Genomic DNA, 19,987 nt, shown 5'->3' on the forward strand with positions numbered 1-19,987 from the left:
CTCACTGGTCACCATAGCAGCACCCAACCGAAGCAAGCGCTCCAGCAGGTATATTTCACTGGTCACCCCCAAAGCCAATTCCTCCTTCAGTCGCCTTTCCTTCCAGTTCTCTGCTGCCAATTACTGGAATGAACTGCAAAAAAATCACTGAAGCTGGAGACTCATATCTCCCTCACTAGCTTTAAGCACCAGCTGTCAGAGCAGCTCACAGATCACTGCACCTGTACATAGCCAATCTCTAAATAGCCCATCCAACTACCTTATCACCATATTGTTATTTATTTTATTTATTTTGCTCCTTTGCACCCCAGTACCGCTACTTGCACACTCATCTTCTGCACATCTATCACCCCAGTGTTTAATTTGCCATACTGTAATAATTTTGCCAAAATGGCCTATTTATTGTCTCACCCCCCTTATCCTACCTCATTTGCAAACACTGTATATAGACATTCTCTATTGTATTATTGACTGTATGTTTGTTTATTCCATGTGTAACTCTGTGTTGTTGGTTGTGTCGCAATGCTTTGCTTTATCTTGGCCAGGTCGCAATTGTCAATGAGAACTTGTTCTCAACTAGCATACCTGATTAAATAAATAAAAAATACATGTTAGAATCACCGTTGACAATGATTACAGCTGTGAGTCTCTAAACGCTTTGCACCCCTGGATTGTACAATATTTGCACATGTATTATTTTTTTAATTATTCAAGCTGTCAGGTTGGTTGTTGATCATTGCTAGACAGCCATTTCCAACTATTGCCATAATTTTCAAGCCAACTTAACTCATACAGTGGGGCAAAAAAGTATTTAGTCAGCCACCAATTGTGCAAGTTCTCCCACTTAAAAAGATGAGAGAGGCCTGTAATTTTCATCATATGTACACTTCAACTATGACAGACAAAATGAGAAAAAAAATCCAGAAAATCACATTGTAGGATTTTTTTATGAATTTATTTGCAAATTATGGTGGAAAATAAGTATTTGGTCAATAACAAGTTTATCTCAATACTTTGTTATATACCCTTTGTTGGCAATAACAGAGGTCAAACGTTTTCTGTAAGTCTTCACAACGTTTTCACACACTGTTCCTGGTATTTTGGCCCATTCCTCCATGCAGATCTCTTCTGGAGCAGTGATGTTTCGGGGCTGTTGCTGGGCAACACGGACTTTCAACTCCCTCCAAAGATTTTCTATGGGGTTGATATCTGGAGACTGGCTAGGCCACTCCAGGACCTTGAAATGCTTCTTACGAAGCCACTCCTTCGTTGCCGGGATCATTGTCATGCTGAAAGACCCAGCCACGTTTAATCTTCAATGCCCTTGCTGATGGTAGGCTTTGTTACTTTGGTCCCAGCTCTCTGCAGGTCATTCACTAGGTCCCCCCGTGTGGTTCTGGGATTTTTGCTCACCGTTCTTGTAATAATTTTGACCCCACAGGGTGAGATCTTGCGTGGAGCCCCAGATCGAGGGAGATTATCAGTGGTCTTGTATGTCTTCCATTTCCTAATAATTGCTCCCACAGTTGATTTCTTCAAACCAAGCTGCTTACCTATTGCAGATTCAGTCTTCCCAGCCTTGTGCAGGTCTACAATTTTGTTTCTGGTGTCCTTTGACAGCTCTTTGGTCTTGGCCATGGTGGAGTTTGGAGTGTGACTGTTTGAGGTTGTGGACAGGTGTCTTTTATACTGATAACAAGTTCAAACAGGTGCCATTAATACAGGTAACGAGTGGAGGACAGAGGAGCCTCTTAAAGAAGAAGTTACAGGTCTGTGAGAGACAGAAATCTTGCTTGTTTGTAGGTGACCAAATACTTATTTTCCATCATAATTTGCAAATAAATTCATTAAAAATCCTACAATGTGATTTTCTGGATTTTTTTTCTCATTTTGTCTGTCATAGTTGAAGTGTACCTATGATGAAAATTACAGGCCTCTCTCATCTTTTTAAGTGGGAGAACTTGCACAATTGGTGGCTGACTGAATACTTTTTTGCCCCACTGTAACTGTAATTAGACCACTCAGGAACATTCAATGTCGTCTTGGTAAGAATCTCCAGTGTATATTTGGCCTTGTGTTTTAGGTTATTTGTCCTGCTGAAAGGTGAATTAATCTCCCAGTGTCAGGTGAAAAGCAAACTGAACCAGATTTTTCTCAAGGATGTTGACTGTGCTTAGCTCCATTCCGTTTAATTTTTATTGTGAAAAACTCCCCAGTCCTTAACGATTAAAAGCATACCCATAACATTATGCAGCCACCACTACGCTTGAAAATACGGAGAGTAGTACTCAGTAATGGATTTGCCCTAAACATAACACTGTATTCAGGACAAAAAGTGAATTGCTTTGCCACATTTTTTGCAGTATTACTTTAGTGCCTTTTTGTTAACAGGATGCATGTTTTGGAATATTTTTATTATGTACAGGCTTCCTTCTTTTCACCCTGTCAATTAGGTTAGTATTGTGGAGTAACTACAATGTTCTTGATCCATCCTCAGTCTTCTCTTATCACAGCCATTAAAACTCAGTAACTGTTTTAAAGTCACAATTGGCCTCATAGTGAAATCCCTGAGTTAGAAAGGACACATATCTTTGTAGGGACTGTCCAAAGTGAAATTAACAACTTCACCCTGCTCAAACGGATATTCAATGTGTGCTTTTTAAATTTGTTTACCCATCTACCAATATGTGCATATCAAATCAAATTGTATTTGTCACATGCGCCGAATACAACAGGTATTAGACCTTACCGAGAAATGCTTACTTACAAGCCCTTAACCAACAATGCAGTTCAATAAAATATTTAATTAAGTGAGGAAAAAAATGGAATCAATCAAAAAACAAAATAAATGGACATAACAATAACAAAGCTATATACAGAGGGTACCGGTACCGAGTCAATGTGCAGGGGTACTTCTTTGCGAGGCATTGGAAAACCTCAGTGGTCTTTGTGGTTGAATCTGTGTTTGAAATGCACTTCTCGACTTGAGGGACCTTACAAATAATTGTATGTGTGGGGTACAGATACGAAGTGGTAATACATTTTTTAAATGTTAAACACTATAATTGCACACGGAGTGAGTCCATACAATGTATTACTGGCCAAGCACATTTTACTCCTGAACTTATTTAGGCTTGCCATAACAAAGGGGTTGATTATTGACTCAAGACATTTCATATTTTCAATTGTAATTCATTTGTAAACATTTCTAAAAACACAATTCCACTTTCACAGTATGGGGCATTGTGTGTAGGCCAGTGACACAATAATCTCAATTTAATCAATTTTAAATTCAGGTTGTACACAACAAAATGTGGGGGAAAATCAAGGGGGTGTGAATACTTTCTGTAGACACTGTATCAAACTTTTTGTGAACTACTGAAAGATCCATTACTACCATGTTTTAATTACTGGTATTTAAATGGTAAACTGTCACACACACAAAAAGGGTGGGTGGGTGATACAAATACCCAGTCTCTTTAAAACAATTGGAGGCCCCTCACCAATGTTCCCTCTAAGCTGCGAGTGTGAAAGGGTACGCAGCTCCCCACAGACTGCCAAGCAGAATAAATATTAGCTCCCACAGAGAACCTCACTCAACTTTCTGTGATGTTTCCCCCCTTACTTAACACTATCAACGTTTCCCTTTACTCTGGGAGTTGTGATTGAATCAACGCATTATTAGCCACTTTCAATGCAACGTACCAAAACAAAACAAACTGTGCAAGAGATTTTGTTGTAAACGTGAGATTATATTGAGATGCAAGTCTACACAGACAAGTGAAGCATAACCAATCAGCGCTGCAGTAGGCCTATTTGTAATTAGACCATTGCCATATATGGAGCTGTGCCATTGACTTTGAACTGGACTGTGTTTTCAGCATGAGCGGTTTCCTGAATAGATGCGCTTGTTTTGATACCAAAGCAAGAGCTGCATGTAGCCATCTGTGCATGTTTGTTCATATATTTTGCTAGTTAGTGAGTTATTAGCCCAGTTATAGATCATTTGTAGTCAACAATGGGGGAGTGATTGCTTCTTACAAGAGCACAAAACGTGTATATTTCTAGACATCTTTGAAAAGCGAGTTGAATAAAGAGCAGTAGGCAGTCGCAGTAGCATACTTTGTCTGATTCTTTGTAATAATGGTCTGGGAATAATGCATATAAAGTTTTTTGTTGTTGCATCGAACACAACATTTTCAATCACCTCCTTTTCTAAAGGACAAGTGGATAAACAGGTTAATGTCAAGCCCTGCATGTTGTGTCATGGAATGTAGGCCTACATTGAACACCACACATTGGCTGCTACTGTAGGCTGAATGATAGAACAGCTATTTCCGTGTCAAAATGTTATGAACACATTTTCTCTATTGTGTTTGATGGTTGGTCACTCTGGTAGGTCTACATTATGATCAAATAGCCACAGTAGCCTACTTGACCACTGTCTGAAACTGTAACTTAAAGCAGGTACAGCCTCAGTGTTCACAGTAAACGTGCACTGGAAGTTGCACAACATTTCCCCAATGTTCAAGTTTGCAGTCAGTAGACCTGAAATTTGATCAGTGCCAAAAGAAATTTGAGGGAACATTGCCCCTCACCCTTCGATGTTGTGATGCAAAAATATTGGCAAAATGTATTGCTCATCGAATAAAAAACGTCTGTCCCGACATTGTTCATCACTATAAAACTGAATCCTTAAACACAACCGAGACAACTACTAGAAATAATGGAAAACTATGAGAATGTAGGAAAACCAGGTATAATCTTTATAGCAGATTTTGAGAAAGCATTTGATATAGTGATGTACGTCTAGAATCTGTTAACCTCTCCGGGGTAGCCCCCCTTCTTCTCAATTTCCGTCTAAAAACATACCCTAATCTAACTGCCTGTAGCTCAGGCCCAGAAGCAAGGATATGCATATTCTTGGTATCATTTGAAAGGAAACACTCTGAATTTTGTGGAAATGTGAATTGAATGTAGGAGAATATAACACAATAGATCTGGAAAAGAAAATACAAGGAAATAAACATACGTTTTCAGTTTTTTTATTGTTGCTGCATCATCTTTCAAATGAATAAGAACAGCCAAACATACATATAGGATGCTGGGGATGATTTGAATGAAGAACATAAGATGGCAACAATAGCTGAGCAAAGTTTTAGACAGATAACTTCAAAAATGAGCGAGCTACATGACATTGAGCATGAAGTCACCCAGGTGTCCCACACAGATGTACCCAAGTACAGTGATACATTTTGAAGGAAAGAACTATATACAAAATACATAAATGCTATTCTAACACACACACCCCAAAAATATATAAAAAATATTTTAAAAATACAAATATATAGATTTTCTTTTTAAATAACAAGGGTAACTATTTACACATTTTCTACGTACAATATTGTGAAGACCCTCAGTCCTCTACACAATATTATGATGCTGGTACCATGGCCAATAGCAGTCTCTTTCTGCTGTAAAGCAGAGGCTTACTGAACAGGTGGTGCAGGTGATGGGGCATTTCCTGTGACAAAGGGCACAACGACATCTCCCTACTGTGCCCTTTTTGCCCTGAGGCACATTCATGCCTGCAGAGATGGGCAGGTGAACACCACTGGTTGGAGCAGAAGGGACAGAGGTAGAGGGGACAGAAGGTGCTACAGTGGACTTGCTGTAACTAGCAAGCTCCTAGATGAGCAGCTCCCTGAAGGCTAGCTGTGAGATGGGGGGCTGTCCTCAGCTCTTGGCCATTTCCTTCTGGAGGATGAAGGCATTCACCACAGCAAAGTCAATGAAATGATAGAAAAATGTCTTGTACCATTTTATGGTCTTCTGGAGAACATTGTAGTATCCTATCAGTGCATCTGACAGGTCCACACCTCCCATGCCCTAGTTGTAGTCCTTCACAGCAGCTGGAATGGGGACATTTTTTGTGGTCCATGCCCCGCTACCGTCCTACACGCCTGACGACGTGATCACCACTGAAGGACTTGTGGATAGTTGTGCACATGACCACCTCTCTGGTATCCATCCACTTTACAAAGAGCAGGCCATCTTCACGAATCCATCACATGGTACCCCGCTCAGCCCACTTAGGCATGTCGTTCACCTTTGTTTTTGGAAAGCCCACTCTGTTGGTCTGAATGGTGCCACAAGCCCACACATCCAGCTTCCTCAGCTCTGTAAACAGGGTAGGGTTTGTGTAGAAGTTGTCCACAAACAGTTTGTAGCCCTTCCCCAGCAGTTGAAAATCCAATAGCTCCATAACGGAATCATAACTCAGTCCATTACCGGTAGCAAAACTGTTTTTCCCCTCATAAACAAAAAACATTGCAAGTGTAGGCACACACAATCTTCTAAAACAAACAGTTTGTAGCCCCATTTGGTTGGTTTGTTACGCATGTATTGTTTGATGCTGATTCTGGCCTTTGAGGCTACCATCCTCTCATCGATGGACAGGTTCTGGGCAGGCTGAAAATAGGTCTTGCAGGCCTCAACGATGCTGGGGTAGAGAGGTTTGATTTTGCAGAGCCTATCAAACCTTCCTGTGCCTCTCTTCTTGTTATTCTCCCCATCAACTTCTGGGTCACTGATGTGAAGCGCCCGTGAGATAGAAGACATGATAGTGGTGGGGAAAGGCAGTTGATAGAGAGCTGACGTTTACCAGTAGTCCCTCAGAGTTTTCAACTTCACCAGCCCCATGTAAATGACCAGTGAAAGAAAGCAGAAAAGGTCTGACATGGAAATGGGCTTCCATGCCTCTTTCTTTCCTGCCTGCTTCTTAGCCCCGTACTTATTGGTGTTCGACACCAGGGAATCAACAACTGACGAGGTGAAAAACTGTTGAAAAAGTTGAAGGAGGCTGTACTTTGCAGTCACGTCTAGGTGAGGTCCTGGCTGCCTTTTTGGTCGAAAAACTGGTGGAATTGGTTCCACATCATCTTCCAACACAAAGTGCCAATGACCCTCTGGCTGCAGGTTTCTGTCTTCCCCACCTCCCCTTCTTTGTCACTGACTTCAAACCTCTAGATGGCAGGGTAGGTGTGGAGCCAGAGACAGCAGGAGTCCGACTGGTTGAACAAGCTTCAGAGGGGGATGGACAACTAGACATTGGTGGCGCATAATCAGAATCACTGCCACTGTTGGGGAAAAAAAGAGTTTCAGTAAGAATACTTTCACGTATGAGCCCTGTATTAACACGTAAAATAAACAGATGTATTATAGAGTACAGGGAACATAATCACTATGGTGAAGTGCTGTTTCATTCCATGTTTATATAAAATTAATTTGAAAATATATATCACACACACACAATGTATAGCCAATGTGTACCTTAAAAATATCATCAATAATGGAGTGTATATAATGCAAATAAAAAAAAATAAAAAAAAATCTCAAATGAATAATATTTTACATTAATTTCAAATAACGACATTGGCATGAGAAGATTTTACCAGTCCATCATGGCATCCTCTCCGTACAGAATCATGTCTTCTGCCTGAGAGTCAAAACTTGCCTCGCTGAAAGATTCATCTTCCTGAAGCAACTCGGTCTTGCTTTCTCTGTCAATTTCTTCTATAATTTGGGTTACATCTGTATATCTAGACTTTGTTTTAGCCTTTCCTGATTTATTCGCCATAATTTAAATATATAAAATTGCTGAAAATGCTCCTCACTATGTACTGCTATGCGTAACACTCGTGGCTCCGTCAAGTAGGATTTGCAATGGCGATTGAACCTCTTTTACGCCAGAGTTTACGACAAAGGCTGGTCTTCAAACGTATAACCATTACATATTGCCGTTTACCTCAGCTCATTGGCTATCTTCCAAGCTAGATTTCAAGATGATCAGTGGTCATTTGGCCAAAATAGTCAATCAACGATAGACAGCTCCTACCATTGGTGCGCAATGTCATTGATTGGTGTCTTCAAATCGGGTTTGTTTCGGTCAATACATCCCGGGAAAAGAGCCATCAAGGGTGACTGTGTTACTAACAAACAGGATTGCAATGAAACCAACCATGACTGGATAAACGTGTGTTTAGTGTGTGTATTTACCATGAATGTTTCGTCCAAAGTTGAATGAGACGGAAATCACGACGCAAGTGGTTTACAAATGTTTCGTGTTAGTTTTGTTCATAAAATATGTTTTATAGCCTAACATTCACTGTGGAGTTAGGACAATTGGCATTGCCACCAAAGGAATATTTTCAAAGGTAAGCAATTTATTTAGTTTTTTTCTGACTTTTGTGACGCTAATGCTTGGTTGGAATATGCTAGTAATACTTTTGTTAGCTGGGGGCTCTCCTCAGATAATTGCATGGTTTGCTTTCGACGTAAAGCCTTTTTGAAATCTGACACAGCGGCTGGATTAATAAAATGTTAAGCTTTTAAATGATGCAAGACATGTATTTACAAGAATATTTAATATTACGAATGGTGTATTTAGAATTTTAGCGCTCTGCAATTTCACTGGCTGTTGGCCAGGTGGGACGCGTCCCACTGGTGCCAGAGAGGTTAATAAGTGGCTGGATTTTTTTCACCTTTGGAGAATCTCTCATAAAATGGGTAAAAGTCATGTACAACAATCGCTTATGTAAAACAATAAATAACGGTTACGTCGCTGAGAACTTTGAATTGTCAAGAGGCGTAAAACAAGGTTGCCCTCTGACACCATACCTATTTATTATGGTCATTGAATTGTTAGCTTCAAAATCTAATGATTAAGGGCCTACAAATGTAAAGGATTAGAGATAAAAGTATCAATTTACTCTTAATGCTTTGTCAATCTTCATCCTTGAAGGGCCTCAAAGAGGACCTGGATAATTTAATTAATGATAGAAAATATTTGAGGATTGAAGAAAGACCAGTCTTTGGAATATGGCACAGAGTACAAGGAATGGAATGTTCGCTAAGACTGGTACCCAGGTTCAATCTAAAACAATGCTGGAGTGAATGTATGTAGCTACACACCACAGAGGCAAAATAAGATGCAACAGAGGCATTTTATTAAAATCACAAAAAACATTCATAACCAAACAGTCTCGTGTGGAAAACAACTCTTGATAGAACATGTAGAAAAACTCACCAGTTTCTGACATTGCAAATGATCAAGTTGAATTAAAAAATATATATTTACAGACATTTTCCTCCTCCCTCAGCGCCATTCCACTCCACCGACTCTAACCCCCTCTCGCCTCCATTATCCTCACTCTCTGCCCAACACTTGTGTCATCTTCTCTCTCTCATCAGTTGAGCGTGAAACCAAATATTTTCAGAACCATATGCTGCTCTGCTGCCCCAAACTCAGTGCCAATGAAATTAAACTCCTCTTGACAAAGCCATCAGGGATTTCAGCCATTCAGCATTTCTCTGTCTTCCCATTGCCTTTTCCCTCTCTCCTCCTCTATTTGAGGTCGATGAAGCGAATGTCCATGATGAGCAGTGTGTGTCTGGGGAGGGGTCTGGGGGCGGGCGAGAGCACGGTCATCACCTGTGCCTGTGTGTCCACGTTAGTCACCACAATGAAGCCACACACTGGGCTCTCCAGCACACCCCTGCGCACCCCTCCAGCCCCCTCCTCCCCCTCATCGGCACAGCTTACGCTCAGCACATGGTGTGTGAGGTCACGACCGGGCGTCACAGGGACTAGCTTCAGCTGGGTGTCGTCCTGCGACATGCCAAGCGGCAGGCAAGAGTCCGGGATGGAAGGCGCTCCGATCTTGTAGATGCGCACATCAGAAAAGCGCACGTCGAAAGCGTGAGGGAAGAACAAGGCACTGCGAAAACCGTAGAAGTACTCCCGGATCTTCTCGTCCCGAGATTCACGCCGGCAGTCTTTGGAGCGCACCACGACCCCTCCGGATTTGGGTAGCAGCACAACTCGGACGAAGTGCGGTAGGTCCCGCTTCAACTCGTTGTAAAGCCTCTCCTGGTCCAGCACCAGAACCACATCCACCTGGAAGGCTGAGGCACAGTGGACCAGGGCCTGGTAGCCAGAACCCTTCACCCAGCCACAGGTGTTGATGATGCAGCCGCCCACACTGGCCTTCCTGTTTTCCTCACAGCGCTGGGAGAACACTTCGGCCAGACACGACGTCAACTAGGAGGCCCAGTGGGAAACAAAGATGGAGAGAAATGGAGGGGGAGTGAGAGAAAGGTAGCAATGGGGAGGGAGGGGCTAGAGATTATACACCAGGTAAAATGTCAACCACAAAGTTATGGTTTAATAAACTCAGCAAAAAAAGAAAGTGTGTTTATTTTCAGCAAACTTAACGTGTAAATATTTGTATGAGACAAGCTGATATTTGTATGAGACAAGCTGAACAAGTTCCACAGACATGTGACTAGCAGAAACTGAATAATGTGTCCCTGAACAAAGAGGGAGGGTCAAAATCAAAAGTAACAGTCAGTATCTGGTGTGGCCACCAGCTGCATTAAGTACTGCAGTGCATCTCCTCCTCATGGACTGCACAAGATTTGCCAGTTCTTGCTGTGAGCTGTTACCCCACTCTTCCACCAAGGCACCTGCAAGTTCCATACATTTCTGGAGGGAATGGCCCTAGCACTCACCCTCCAATCTAACAGGTCTCAGATGTGCTCAATGGGATTGAGATCTGGGCTCTTGGCTGGCCATGGCAGAACACTGACATTACTGTCTTGCAGGAAATCACGCACAGAACAAGCAGTATGGCTGGTGGCATTGTCATGCTGGAGGGTCATGTCAGAATGATGAAGTTATTTGGATTTTTACGAATTATCTTTGAAAGACAGTCCTGAAAAAGGGACGTTTATTTTTTTGCTGAGTTTATAACCTCTATGGTTAAGGGTATTAGGTTATCTGTCTCATCTTTCACCTTGTTGTAGAGTTTGATGTTGGTTCCTGGAGTGGTGGAACCAAAGTGGTAGACCAGCGGCGCCTGTACGGAGTACCCCTCCTCCACGTCAGCCGGACGCTCAATACACAGTGCTGACATTGTGCCCGGGACTGACACCTGAAGGGAATGTATCATGGTCATCAACATTACTAACCTTAGACACTGCCAGTCAATACAATCACTATATGTAATTGTCCTTATTAGCATAATGGCAGTGATAGTAGAGGCAACAGTAGCAATATATTGTATCTACACCACCATCCACAAACACAAAAGATTAATCTGCCTATATACTATTCTCTGTGCATAGTCATTGGTGCTGATGTAGTTGCTTGGTTGATCTCACCCCACTCTGGCCCACATCCAGCTCCACCAGTGTGGGCCTCCTGCCCAGCCTGACAGCGTAGTTCAGCAACAGCCTGCACAGCATCGACTTCCCCACATCTGTAGGCCCCACCACCATTACCTGGGGCACAACGTTGAAGCAACTTTTACACAAGAGAGCGTACAGTGTGTCTCTGACCAAGGTCCACTTCTCACACACACTAACCCAAGTCCACTTCTCACATACACACAAACACTGACCTAAGTCCACTTCACTCAGACAAAAATACACACACACAGATGAACACTGACCCGTGGTCCCCTCTCGTTGTCTCTCTCCGCCTGTCGTCTCATCTGTTCCAGTGCAGTGTGTGTGTTCAGGTAGAGCAGCATGGGTGTGTCCTTTGATTTGTACGCCACCTGGGAGAGAAAGATTTACACATTTCTGCATATGTCACTCCTAGCAGTTACAGATAACAATAACAGATGCTTCAGCCAAACACATATCCCTCTCATCCATCTGTTACTCCTCTACAGCCTCTCACCTCTGTCTTCCCCGAGAGAGAAACACTACAGCCCTGCCAGGTGAACACAGCAATCTTGGAACCTGGTCCAAACGTGTACTTCTTGTTGCGGTTGAGCTCAGAGCCAAAGACCTCCGCCAATCCTGTGAGCAGCTCCAGATGCACCTTCTCCCCGGCCTCCACCTCGAACCGCAGCTCAGTCTCCTTCTCCAGGTCAAACCTCGCGCCACCAGCGCCAGCCCCCACTCCCTCCTCACCAGTGTTCTCTGGGCCCTCAGTCACCATGGCTGTACAGAGACAAAGGTCAGATTTAGCCTGAACAACATTTAATACCTCACCGACATGTCTGTTTCATCTCTGCCATGTAATAAACTCACTCTGGACAGGATTTATGTGACTGATTATTAGATGCTGCGATGTTAGATTTCATTGGTGGTCTCTCATAAGTCACGACACAGGATATGAACATCCCTGGAATGACCTTTGATAGGACAAGCATAGGGCAGAGTGCTTTATTTACAAAAACACTACATGACCAGTTGTATGTGGACACCTGCTTGTCAAACATCTCATTCCAAAATCATGGGCATTAATAATTAATCTTCTGAGAAGGCTCTCCACTAGATGTTGGAACATTGCTGTGGGGACTTGCTTCCATTCACCCACAAAAGCATTAGTGAGGTCAGGCACTGAGGTTGGGCGATTAGGTCTGGCTCGTAGTCGCCGTTCCAATTCATCCCAAAGGTGTTTGATGGGGTTGAGGTCGGGGCTCTGTGCAGGCCAGTCAAGTTCTTCCACAACGACCTCTACATTCCATTTCTGTATGGACCTCACTTTGTGCATGGGGACATTGTCATGCTGAAGAAAGGGCCTTTCACAAACTGTAGCCACAAAGTTGTATGCACAGAATCATCTGGAATGTATGCTTTGTACAGCATTGTATGCTGTAGCGTTAACATTTATCTTCACTGGAACTAAGGGGCCCGAACCATGAAAAACAGCCCCAGATCATTATTCCTCCTCCACCAAAATTTACAGTTAGCATAAGCATTCGGGCAGGTAGCGTTCACCTGGCATCCACCAAACCCAGAATCGTCCGTTGACTGCCAGATGGTGAAGCGTGATTCATCCCTCCAGAGAACACGTTTCCACTGCTCCAGAGTCCAATGGCGGCGAGCTTTACACCACTCCAGCCGAAGCTATGCATTGTGATCTTAGGCTTGGGTGCGGCTGCTCGGCCATGAAAAACCCATTTCATGATGCTCCCGATTAACAATTATTGTGCTGACGTTGCTTCCAAAGGCAGTTTGTTACTTGGTAGTGAGTGTTGCAACTGAGGATTTGTACGTGCTACACACGTCTCCCGTTCTGTGAGCTTGTGTGGCCTACCACTTCGCGGCTGAGCCGTTATTGCTCTTAAACATTTCCACTTCAAATTAACAGCGCTTACAGTTGACCAGGGCAGCTCTCACAGGGCAGAAATTTGACTGACTTGTTGGAAAGTTGGCATCCTATGATCGTGCCATGTTGAATGTCACAGAGCTCTTCCTTAAGGACATTCTACTGCCTGTTTTCCCAAGGAGATTGCATGGCTGTGTTCTCGATTTTATACACCTGTCAGCGAAGGGTGTGGCTGAAATAGCCGAATCCACTCATTTGAAGGGGTGTCCACATACTTCTATATATAATGTAGAAGGCTCTGGTATAGGCCATGGCTGGAGGGCACTGTGCCAATCCAATCATTATTCAGCACTTACCATACATGTTGAGAAGCTACAAATGCGTTGATCAAGAGGGCTGTTTCTTTCTACCTTTTTATAGTAACTTGAAAAGGCTAACGTTAGGTACAAACTCAAATATCATGCGAAAAGTAAACAATACTATAGTGCTCAGAGCTAGATAAATGCAGTTCAATTAGCTAGCTAATGTTAGCGTGTAGGCTAGCTATCTGACAATGCCTGGTTAGAATGGTACCGGCGATAACCTGCTGAATACTAATAGCTATTTAGATATTTGTTTGTGACCGCCTTACTACATTTGTTACTTACTTAGAAATAGGTACGTTTATAGTTTGTCCTAAGTCTTCAAACTTTCCACCACGACAGACGAGTGACACTAGTCGCACAAATATGACGTCATGTTTTTAAAGAACCAATTGGCGTTTGCAATTGCGTAGTTAAATCATAAAATTGAAAATATTGGTTAAAATTGCAACAAAGTATGGAATCAGGTTGATTTAAAATGTAGAACATTTATTTTTGACAGGCACAAAACTTTATGCACATATTCCATACTTTTCTAAACAAAGAATGAGACAGAAGAGTATAGAAACATACGTGTTATTCTCCATAGAAAAAATATTAAAACACATGAGACTTAACATAGGAAATTGACCAGTGAATACTCAGCAACAAATATATTGTTATCCAGTGTTTCCCAAACGGTTAAAGAGTAAACCCCCAGTGTAAACAAGCCAACTCAATGTGTGAGTATCAAGCCACTTTGTCACAGTGTGGTCATTATTATGGACAGATTATTTTTTAAGGTGATACTCAGGGAATACACTGACAGTATACTGAAAATATTTTGTGAACCACCACTGTACAGTAACCTAATAGAGGGAATGTGTTGCACTTCAGATAGATACCACTAGATGTCACCATGTATCCAGGCCAGAGGAGCTTGACGCTTGGGTCATCAGAGGACAGACTGGGGAGCAACCCCGTTGGTCAGTCCCCATCATTCTGCGTCCAGTTTCCAAAACCTAGAGGAACAGCTGGAAACAACAAGAATAAATAAAGTAGAAACTAAGATTGTTTACAAAAAAAAATATTTGGGAAAGGTGGTTATTATCATAATAGTTGAGTCTATCAGTAGGCCATCATTGTAAATAAGAATTTGTTCTTAACTGACTTGCCTAGTTAAATAAAGGTTGAATAATAAAAAAATCAGGGCAGTCCAAAATACAGACCTTCACTGGGTCTCTATTAATTTTTCAGTGCCTCCTCCAGGGCTGCAACCACAATGGCAGGCTCAGGGAACTTCAGCCTGGCAGGTGGGCCTAGCTTTATGCCTGTCCAGAGGCACACCTCTACAGGAAGGAAATAATGCTTAGTACAAAATAAAAGGACAACTTCTGGTTGCCTCTGTGTCATGCCAAAGCTAAACAATATGCTCTGTATTCCCGGACACCTAATCTGTATTTTAAATTACAATTCTGTGTCCAGGAAACAGGCCCCATGAGAGTAGAATTGTTCATAACATGACCTGGAGGAACACACCTTTCCCTCCCTCCACAAGTGTGACCTCCAGGCTTTTCTTGCGGGGTTTCTGGGGGTTCAGAACCACGATGAGGTCTGGGCGGGCAGCCAGGAGGGCATCTCGCACCCCCTCAGCACACCGTCTGTACACGTATCAGCTCTTACTGCAGAATGACAGTTGCAACTCACTATTACAAGTTTTTATTTTCAGAGGCAATTTGTCTAAGACTTCTAAGTGGTCTGTTCCTTTCCTGTATATTGAGATTATCCAGATTGTACCGATAGAAGATAGGCAATTGTTTGGTGATGGGAATAAGGTTATGTGAATATGGAACTCTGACTCAATGCATTTACCTAAATTGATGTGTGTGTGTGTGTGTGTGTGTGTGTGTGTGTGTGTGTGTGTGTGTGTGAGAATATTATTTAGGGGGTGCCTGTGGATATTCCAGTACTCACCAGTGTTCAATGACCACCCTCTGGCCTTCTGTAGCAGTCTCCGTTTCCCCCTCCTCTCTTTTACCCCGCTTTCGCTCGATGACTAAAGTCTCCTCCTCAGTCTCTGCCTTGTTGTTTGCCTTGCGCTTCGATCCTCTACCTGTCCAGAACAAATATATGGTTAGTACTTTCATAAAATAATCACGGCACGTCGATCATTAGGCTACTTCCTTACTACTGGTTATGAGGGAAATACTCAAATGGAAAAGCTGTCCCCCGACCTGTTTTAAAACGAGCCGCCATTGTTGATATTGATTCAGCTTGCGTAACATCAAACTTCGGCGCGCATGTGGCGCTTCTTTTGTAATGGACTATTCCAAAATTCAATCGAAGGGGTTCAACATTTTGGCCGACAAAAACCCATTAATTGAAAGGGGCGATCAATTTAAGATTTTCAGCCAATAAATAACTATTTACAGTGCATTCAGAAAGTATTCAAAATTGTTCTACGTTACAGCCTTATTCTAAAATTCCCCTCATCAATCTATACACAATACCCCATAACGACAAAGCAGAAATATCGTATTTACATGAGTATTCAGGCCCTTTGCTATGAGACTCGAAATTGAGCTCAGGTGCATCCTGTCCACCTGTGGTAAATTCAATTGATTGGACATGATTTGGAAAGGCACACACCTGTCTATTTAAGGTCCCACAGTTGACAGTACATGTCAGAAAAAAAAACAAACAAGCCATGAGGGCAAAGGATTGTGTCGAGGCACAGATCTGGGGAAGGGTACCAAAAATGTCTGCAGCATTGAAGGTCCAAGAACACAGTGGACTCATCATTCTTAAATGTAAGACATTTGGAACAACCAAAACTCTTCCTAGAGCTGGCCGCCCGGCCAAACTGAGCAATCAGGGGAGAAGGGCCTTGGTCAGGGAGGTTTAATCCATTTTAGAATAAAGCTGTAATGTGGGAAAAGGGGTCTGAATGCACTGTAGGTGCCATCACACATGTAGGGCTTAACATAGCAGTGCTAGAGAGACTGACAGGACATGAATCAAATAAATAATACAAATGTAGGGGTATATCTGGGAGATACGATAACATCCTAAATACAGAAGTGATGGAAACGTTTGTCCTCTTTTTGCTAAATTTAGGGTTAACTTTAGTGTGTATGTGTATATAAACTGCTCAAAAAAATAAAGGGAACACTAAAATAAAACATCCTAGATCTGAATGAATGAAATATTCTTATTAAATACTTTTTTCTTTACATAGTTGAATGTGCTGACAACAAAATCACACAAATTATCAATGGAAATCAAATTTATCAACCCATGGAGGTTTGGATCAAAATTAAAGTGGAAAACCACACTACAGGTTGATCCAACTTTGATGTAATGTCCTTAAAACAAGTCAAAATGAGGCTCAGTAGTGTGTGTGGCCTCCACGTGCCTGTATGACCTCCCTACAACGCCTGGGCATGCTCCTGATGAGGTGGCGGATGGCTCCTGAGGGATCTACTCCAAGACCTGGACTAAAGCATCCGCCAACTCCTGGACAGTCTGTGGTGCAACGTGGCATTGGTGGACGGAGCGAGACATGATGTCCCAGATGTGCTCAATTGGATTCAGGTCTGGGGAACGGGCGGGCCAGTCCATAGCATCAATGCCTTCCTCTTGCAGGAACTGCTGACACACTCCAGCCACATGAGGTCTAGCATTGTCTTGCATTAGGAGGAACCCAGGGCCAACCGCACCAGCATATGGTCTCACAAGGGGTCTGAGGATCTCATCTCGGTACCTAATGGCAGTCAGGCTACCTCTGGCGAACACATGGAGGGCTGTGCGGCCCCCCAAAGAAATGCCACCCCACACCTTTACTGACCCACCGCCAAACCGGTCATGCTGGAGGTTGTTGCAGGCAGCAGAACGTTCTCCACGGCGTCTCCAGACTGTCACGTGCTCAGTGTGAACCTGCTTTCATCTGTGAAGAGCACAGGGCGCCAGTGGCGAATTTGCCAATCTTGGTGTTCTCTGGCAAATGTCAAATGTCCTACACGGTGTTGGGCTGTAAGCACAACCCCCACCTGTGGACGTCGGGCCCTCATACCACCCTTATGGAGTCTGTTTCTGAACGTTTGAGCAGACACATGCACATTTGTGGCCTGCTGGAGGTCATTTTGCAGGGCTCTGGCAGTGCTCCTCCTGTTCCTCCTTGCACAAAGGTGGAGGTAGCGGTCCTGCTGCTGGGTTGTTGCCCTCCTACGGCCTCCTCCACATCTCCTGATGTACTGGCCTGTCTCCTGGTAGCGCCTCCATGCTCTGGACACTACGCTGACAGACACAGCAAACCTTCTTGCCACAGCTCACATTGATGTGCCATCCTGGATGAGCTGCACTACCTGAGCCACTTGTGTGGGTTGTAGACTCCGTCTCATGCTACCACTAGAGTGAAAGCACCGCCAGCATTCAAAAGTGACCAAAACATCAGCCAGGAAGCATAGGAACTGAGAAGTGGTCTGTAGTCACCACCTGCAGAACCACTCCTTTATTGGGGGTGTCTTGCTAATTGCCTACAATTTCCACCTGTTGTCTATTCCATTTGCACAACAGCATGATGAAATGTATTGTCAATCAGTGTTGCTTCCTAAGTGGACAGTTTGATTTCACAGAAGTGTGTTTGACTTGGAGTTACATTGTGTTGTTTAAGTGTGGCTTGGGTGGCTTGTTTAAGTTAAAGAAACAATTTTAATTCTTCATCGACAAACATAAAAGCAGATGAAAAATGTTAACGTTATTGAATAATACAAACAATATTGTAAAAGTGTGACTGTGAGAGACACCATTAATGTCACCATGTACCCAGGCCAGAGGAGCTTGACTCAGTCTCATCAGAGGAATTACTGGGGTGCAACCACATTGGTCAGTCCTCATCATTCTGCATCCAGCTGCTACAAACCCTTGCTGACTGGCTGCAACGAACAAGAGGGAGAATTCACTATTTCAGCAAATCATTTTAATGGGATATTTATTCCAATCAAATAAGTGGATTGCCTTAATTTAGTGTTTTTCTCTTGGTCTCACTGTTTACTCTCTTGAGTAGCCAAACCCTCTCAACCAGTCTGTTTATTTCAATGGATTCCTTTCTATTACAGTTTGGGTCAATCTGATTTGAATTTAGTCATTTGAATTGGACACGGAACGACAACCCCCTGAGCTTACACTGGTTGAATCAACCTTGTTTCCATGTCATTTTGTTAAACCACTGTTGAATAGACATCTGTGTCCAGTGGGAACTACTAAGATTGTGCCTATGCATACTTCCCTCAAATGTTTATTCAGTCTTCAGTGCCTTCTCCAGGGCAAGAACTTCAGGCTCAGGGAACTTCAGCTTGCGAGGTGGGTCTTTCTTTATTCCCGACCAGACATACCTCTGTAGGAAAGGGAATAATTAGACAACAGATGAGACCCTAGGAGAGAAAGACACTTCCCATAGAGGTGTATCCCTGGAAGACAGTACTCCCCTTTCTCCCCAGCATCACTTCAAAACTTTTACTCTGGGGATTCTGGGGGTTCAGAACCACAATGAGATCTGGGCGGGCAGCCAGGAGGGCAACTCTGACACCTTCGGCATTTACACCCGTAAACTCGTCAGATTTTACTGCAGAAAGACAATAGAAAAGTGAGGTTTTACTGTTGATGCTTTTCTGCAGCAAAGATGTAACTTATCCCTTTGCACTTTAAATTGTGTTAACTGGGTAAATGTTGTTAGATTACAATAAGCTTTATGCATATGCCACATTATGCAATTTGACAGACTGGGTCCAAAGAATTAATATTTTGTCATCTTGTCACCCAAATACATTGGGTCTTGTACGTGTGGGTTCAGTTCCAGTTCCCACCAGTGTTGAATGACCACTCTCTGGCCCTCTGTGACAGTCTCCGGGTAGTCTTCCTCTTCTTCTTTTTTTTTTTTTACCCCTCTTCCCCTCCACTGCCATGGTCTACTCTTCTGTCTCCACCTTGGCGCTCGCCTTACACGTTGAACCGCAACCTGTACAACAGCAGGCAGTGGTGTTAGCTAGATAGTAGTCTAGCAGTTAGAGCGGTGGACCAGTAACCGAAAGGACGCTGGTTCGAATACCAGAGCCGAGAAGGTGAAAAATCTGTCAACGTACCCCTAATTTGCTATAGGGGCGCCGTAATACTAAGGCTGACCCTGTAAAACAACAAATTTCAATGTACCTAGCCGGTGTATGGGACAATACATCATTACATGTATTTACATATTTTTTTATAGCTAGCTACAGGCGTTTGTGTTTTAAGTTAGCTAGCTAGCTACTGTAGAAGTTAGCAAGCTAACCTGTCCTTACATGTCATAATGTATTTCGGAGTTTTGTGTCTCTACTTTAGTGTCTAGCAAGTTATTTTGTAATTCGGAGACACTTACAGTATAACTCATTTCATCAGTGCGATTTCAAGAATGATCTAGATTTTAAAAGCTTTTGATGTTGTAGGGGTTACCTGCTTTTGCAAAGGACGTTACTGTGGATCTTGC

The 19,987-nt window shown here is 43.0% G+C and overlaps 1 protein-coding gene and 1 pseudogene across 5 annotated transcripts; both read right to left on the minus strand.

Moving 5' to 3' along the window:
- Window positions 1-8,986: 8,986 nt before the first annotated feature.
- Window positions 8,987-13,881, minus strand: LOC110488835 (polyribonucleotide 5'-hydroxyl-kinase Clp1). The gene is made up of 6 exons (XM_021561257.3): window positions 13,774-13,881; window positions 11,747-12,012; window positions 11,514-11,621; window positions 11,224-11,343; window positions 10,857-10,994; window positions 8,987-10,102 (listed from the first exon to the last, which is right to left on the minus strand). Exons 2-6 carry the CDS (start codon window positions 12,008-12,010, stop codon window positions 9,407-9,409), a joined length of 1,326 nt encoding a protein of 441 aa, XP_021416932.1. The 5' UTR covers window positions 12,011-12,012; window positions 13,774-13,881; the 3' UTR covers window positions 8,987-9,406.
- Window positions 13,882-13,956: 75 nt separating this feature from the next.
- LOC110488836 (selenoprotein H-like) lies at window positions 13,957-19,987 on the minus strand (annotated as a pseudogene). 4 transcript variants are annotated; one of them, XR_002468489.3, is made up of 7 exons: window positions 19,954-19,987; window positions 19,332-19,483; window positions 18,292-18,862; window positions 15,442-15,580; window positions 15,007-15,149; window positions 14,697-14,816; window positions 13,957-14,501 (listed from the first exon to the last, which is right to left on the minus strand). The product of XR_002468489.3 is annotated as a selenoprotein H-like, transcript variant X1 (transcript). The 4 variants fall into 4 exon arrangements; XR_002468488.3 differs by having other exon boundaries at window positions 18,292-19,090; XR_002468490.3 differs by lacking the exon at window positions 19,332-19,483.

This window comes from Oncorhynchus mykiss, chromosome 14 (assembly GCF_057628025.1).
Source record: "Oncorhynchus mykiss isolate SJ-2025 chromosome 14, ASM5762802v1, whole genome shotgun sequence".
In the NCBI taxonomy this organism is placed as follows: Eukaryota; Metazoa; Chordata; class Actinopteri; order Salmoniformes; family Salmonidae; genus Oncorhynchus; species Oncorhynchus mykiss.

What these genes read in the sequence shown, in the direction of transcription:
- LOC110488835 (XM_021561257.3), bottom strand. Translation starts at nt 12,010, where the DNA reads ATGGTGACTGAGGGCCCAGAGAACACTGGTGAGGAGGGAGTGGGGGCT. An exon ending in ACAACGAGAGGGGACCACGG is followed by an intron (nt 11,344 to 11,513) that starts GTCAGTGTTCAT and finishes GTTGTGCCCCAG; the next exon opens with GTAATGGTGGTGGGGCCTAC. An exon ending in ACATCAAACTCTACAACAAG is followed by an intron (nt 10,103 to 10,856) that starts GTGAAAGATGAG and finishes TGGGCCTCCTAG; the next exon opens with TTGACGTCGTGTCTGGCCGA.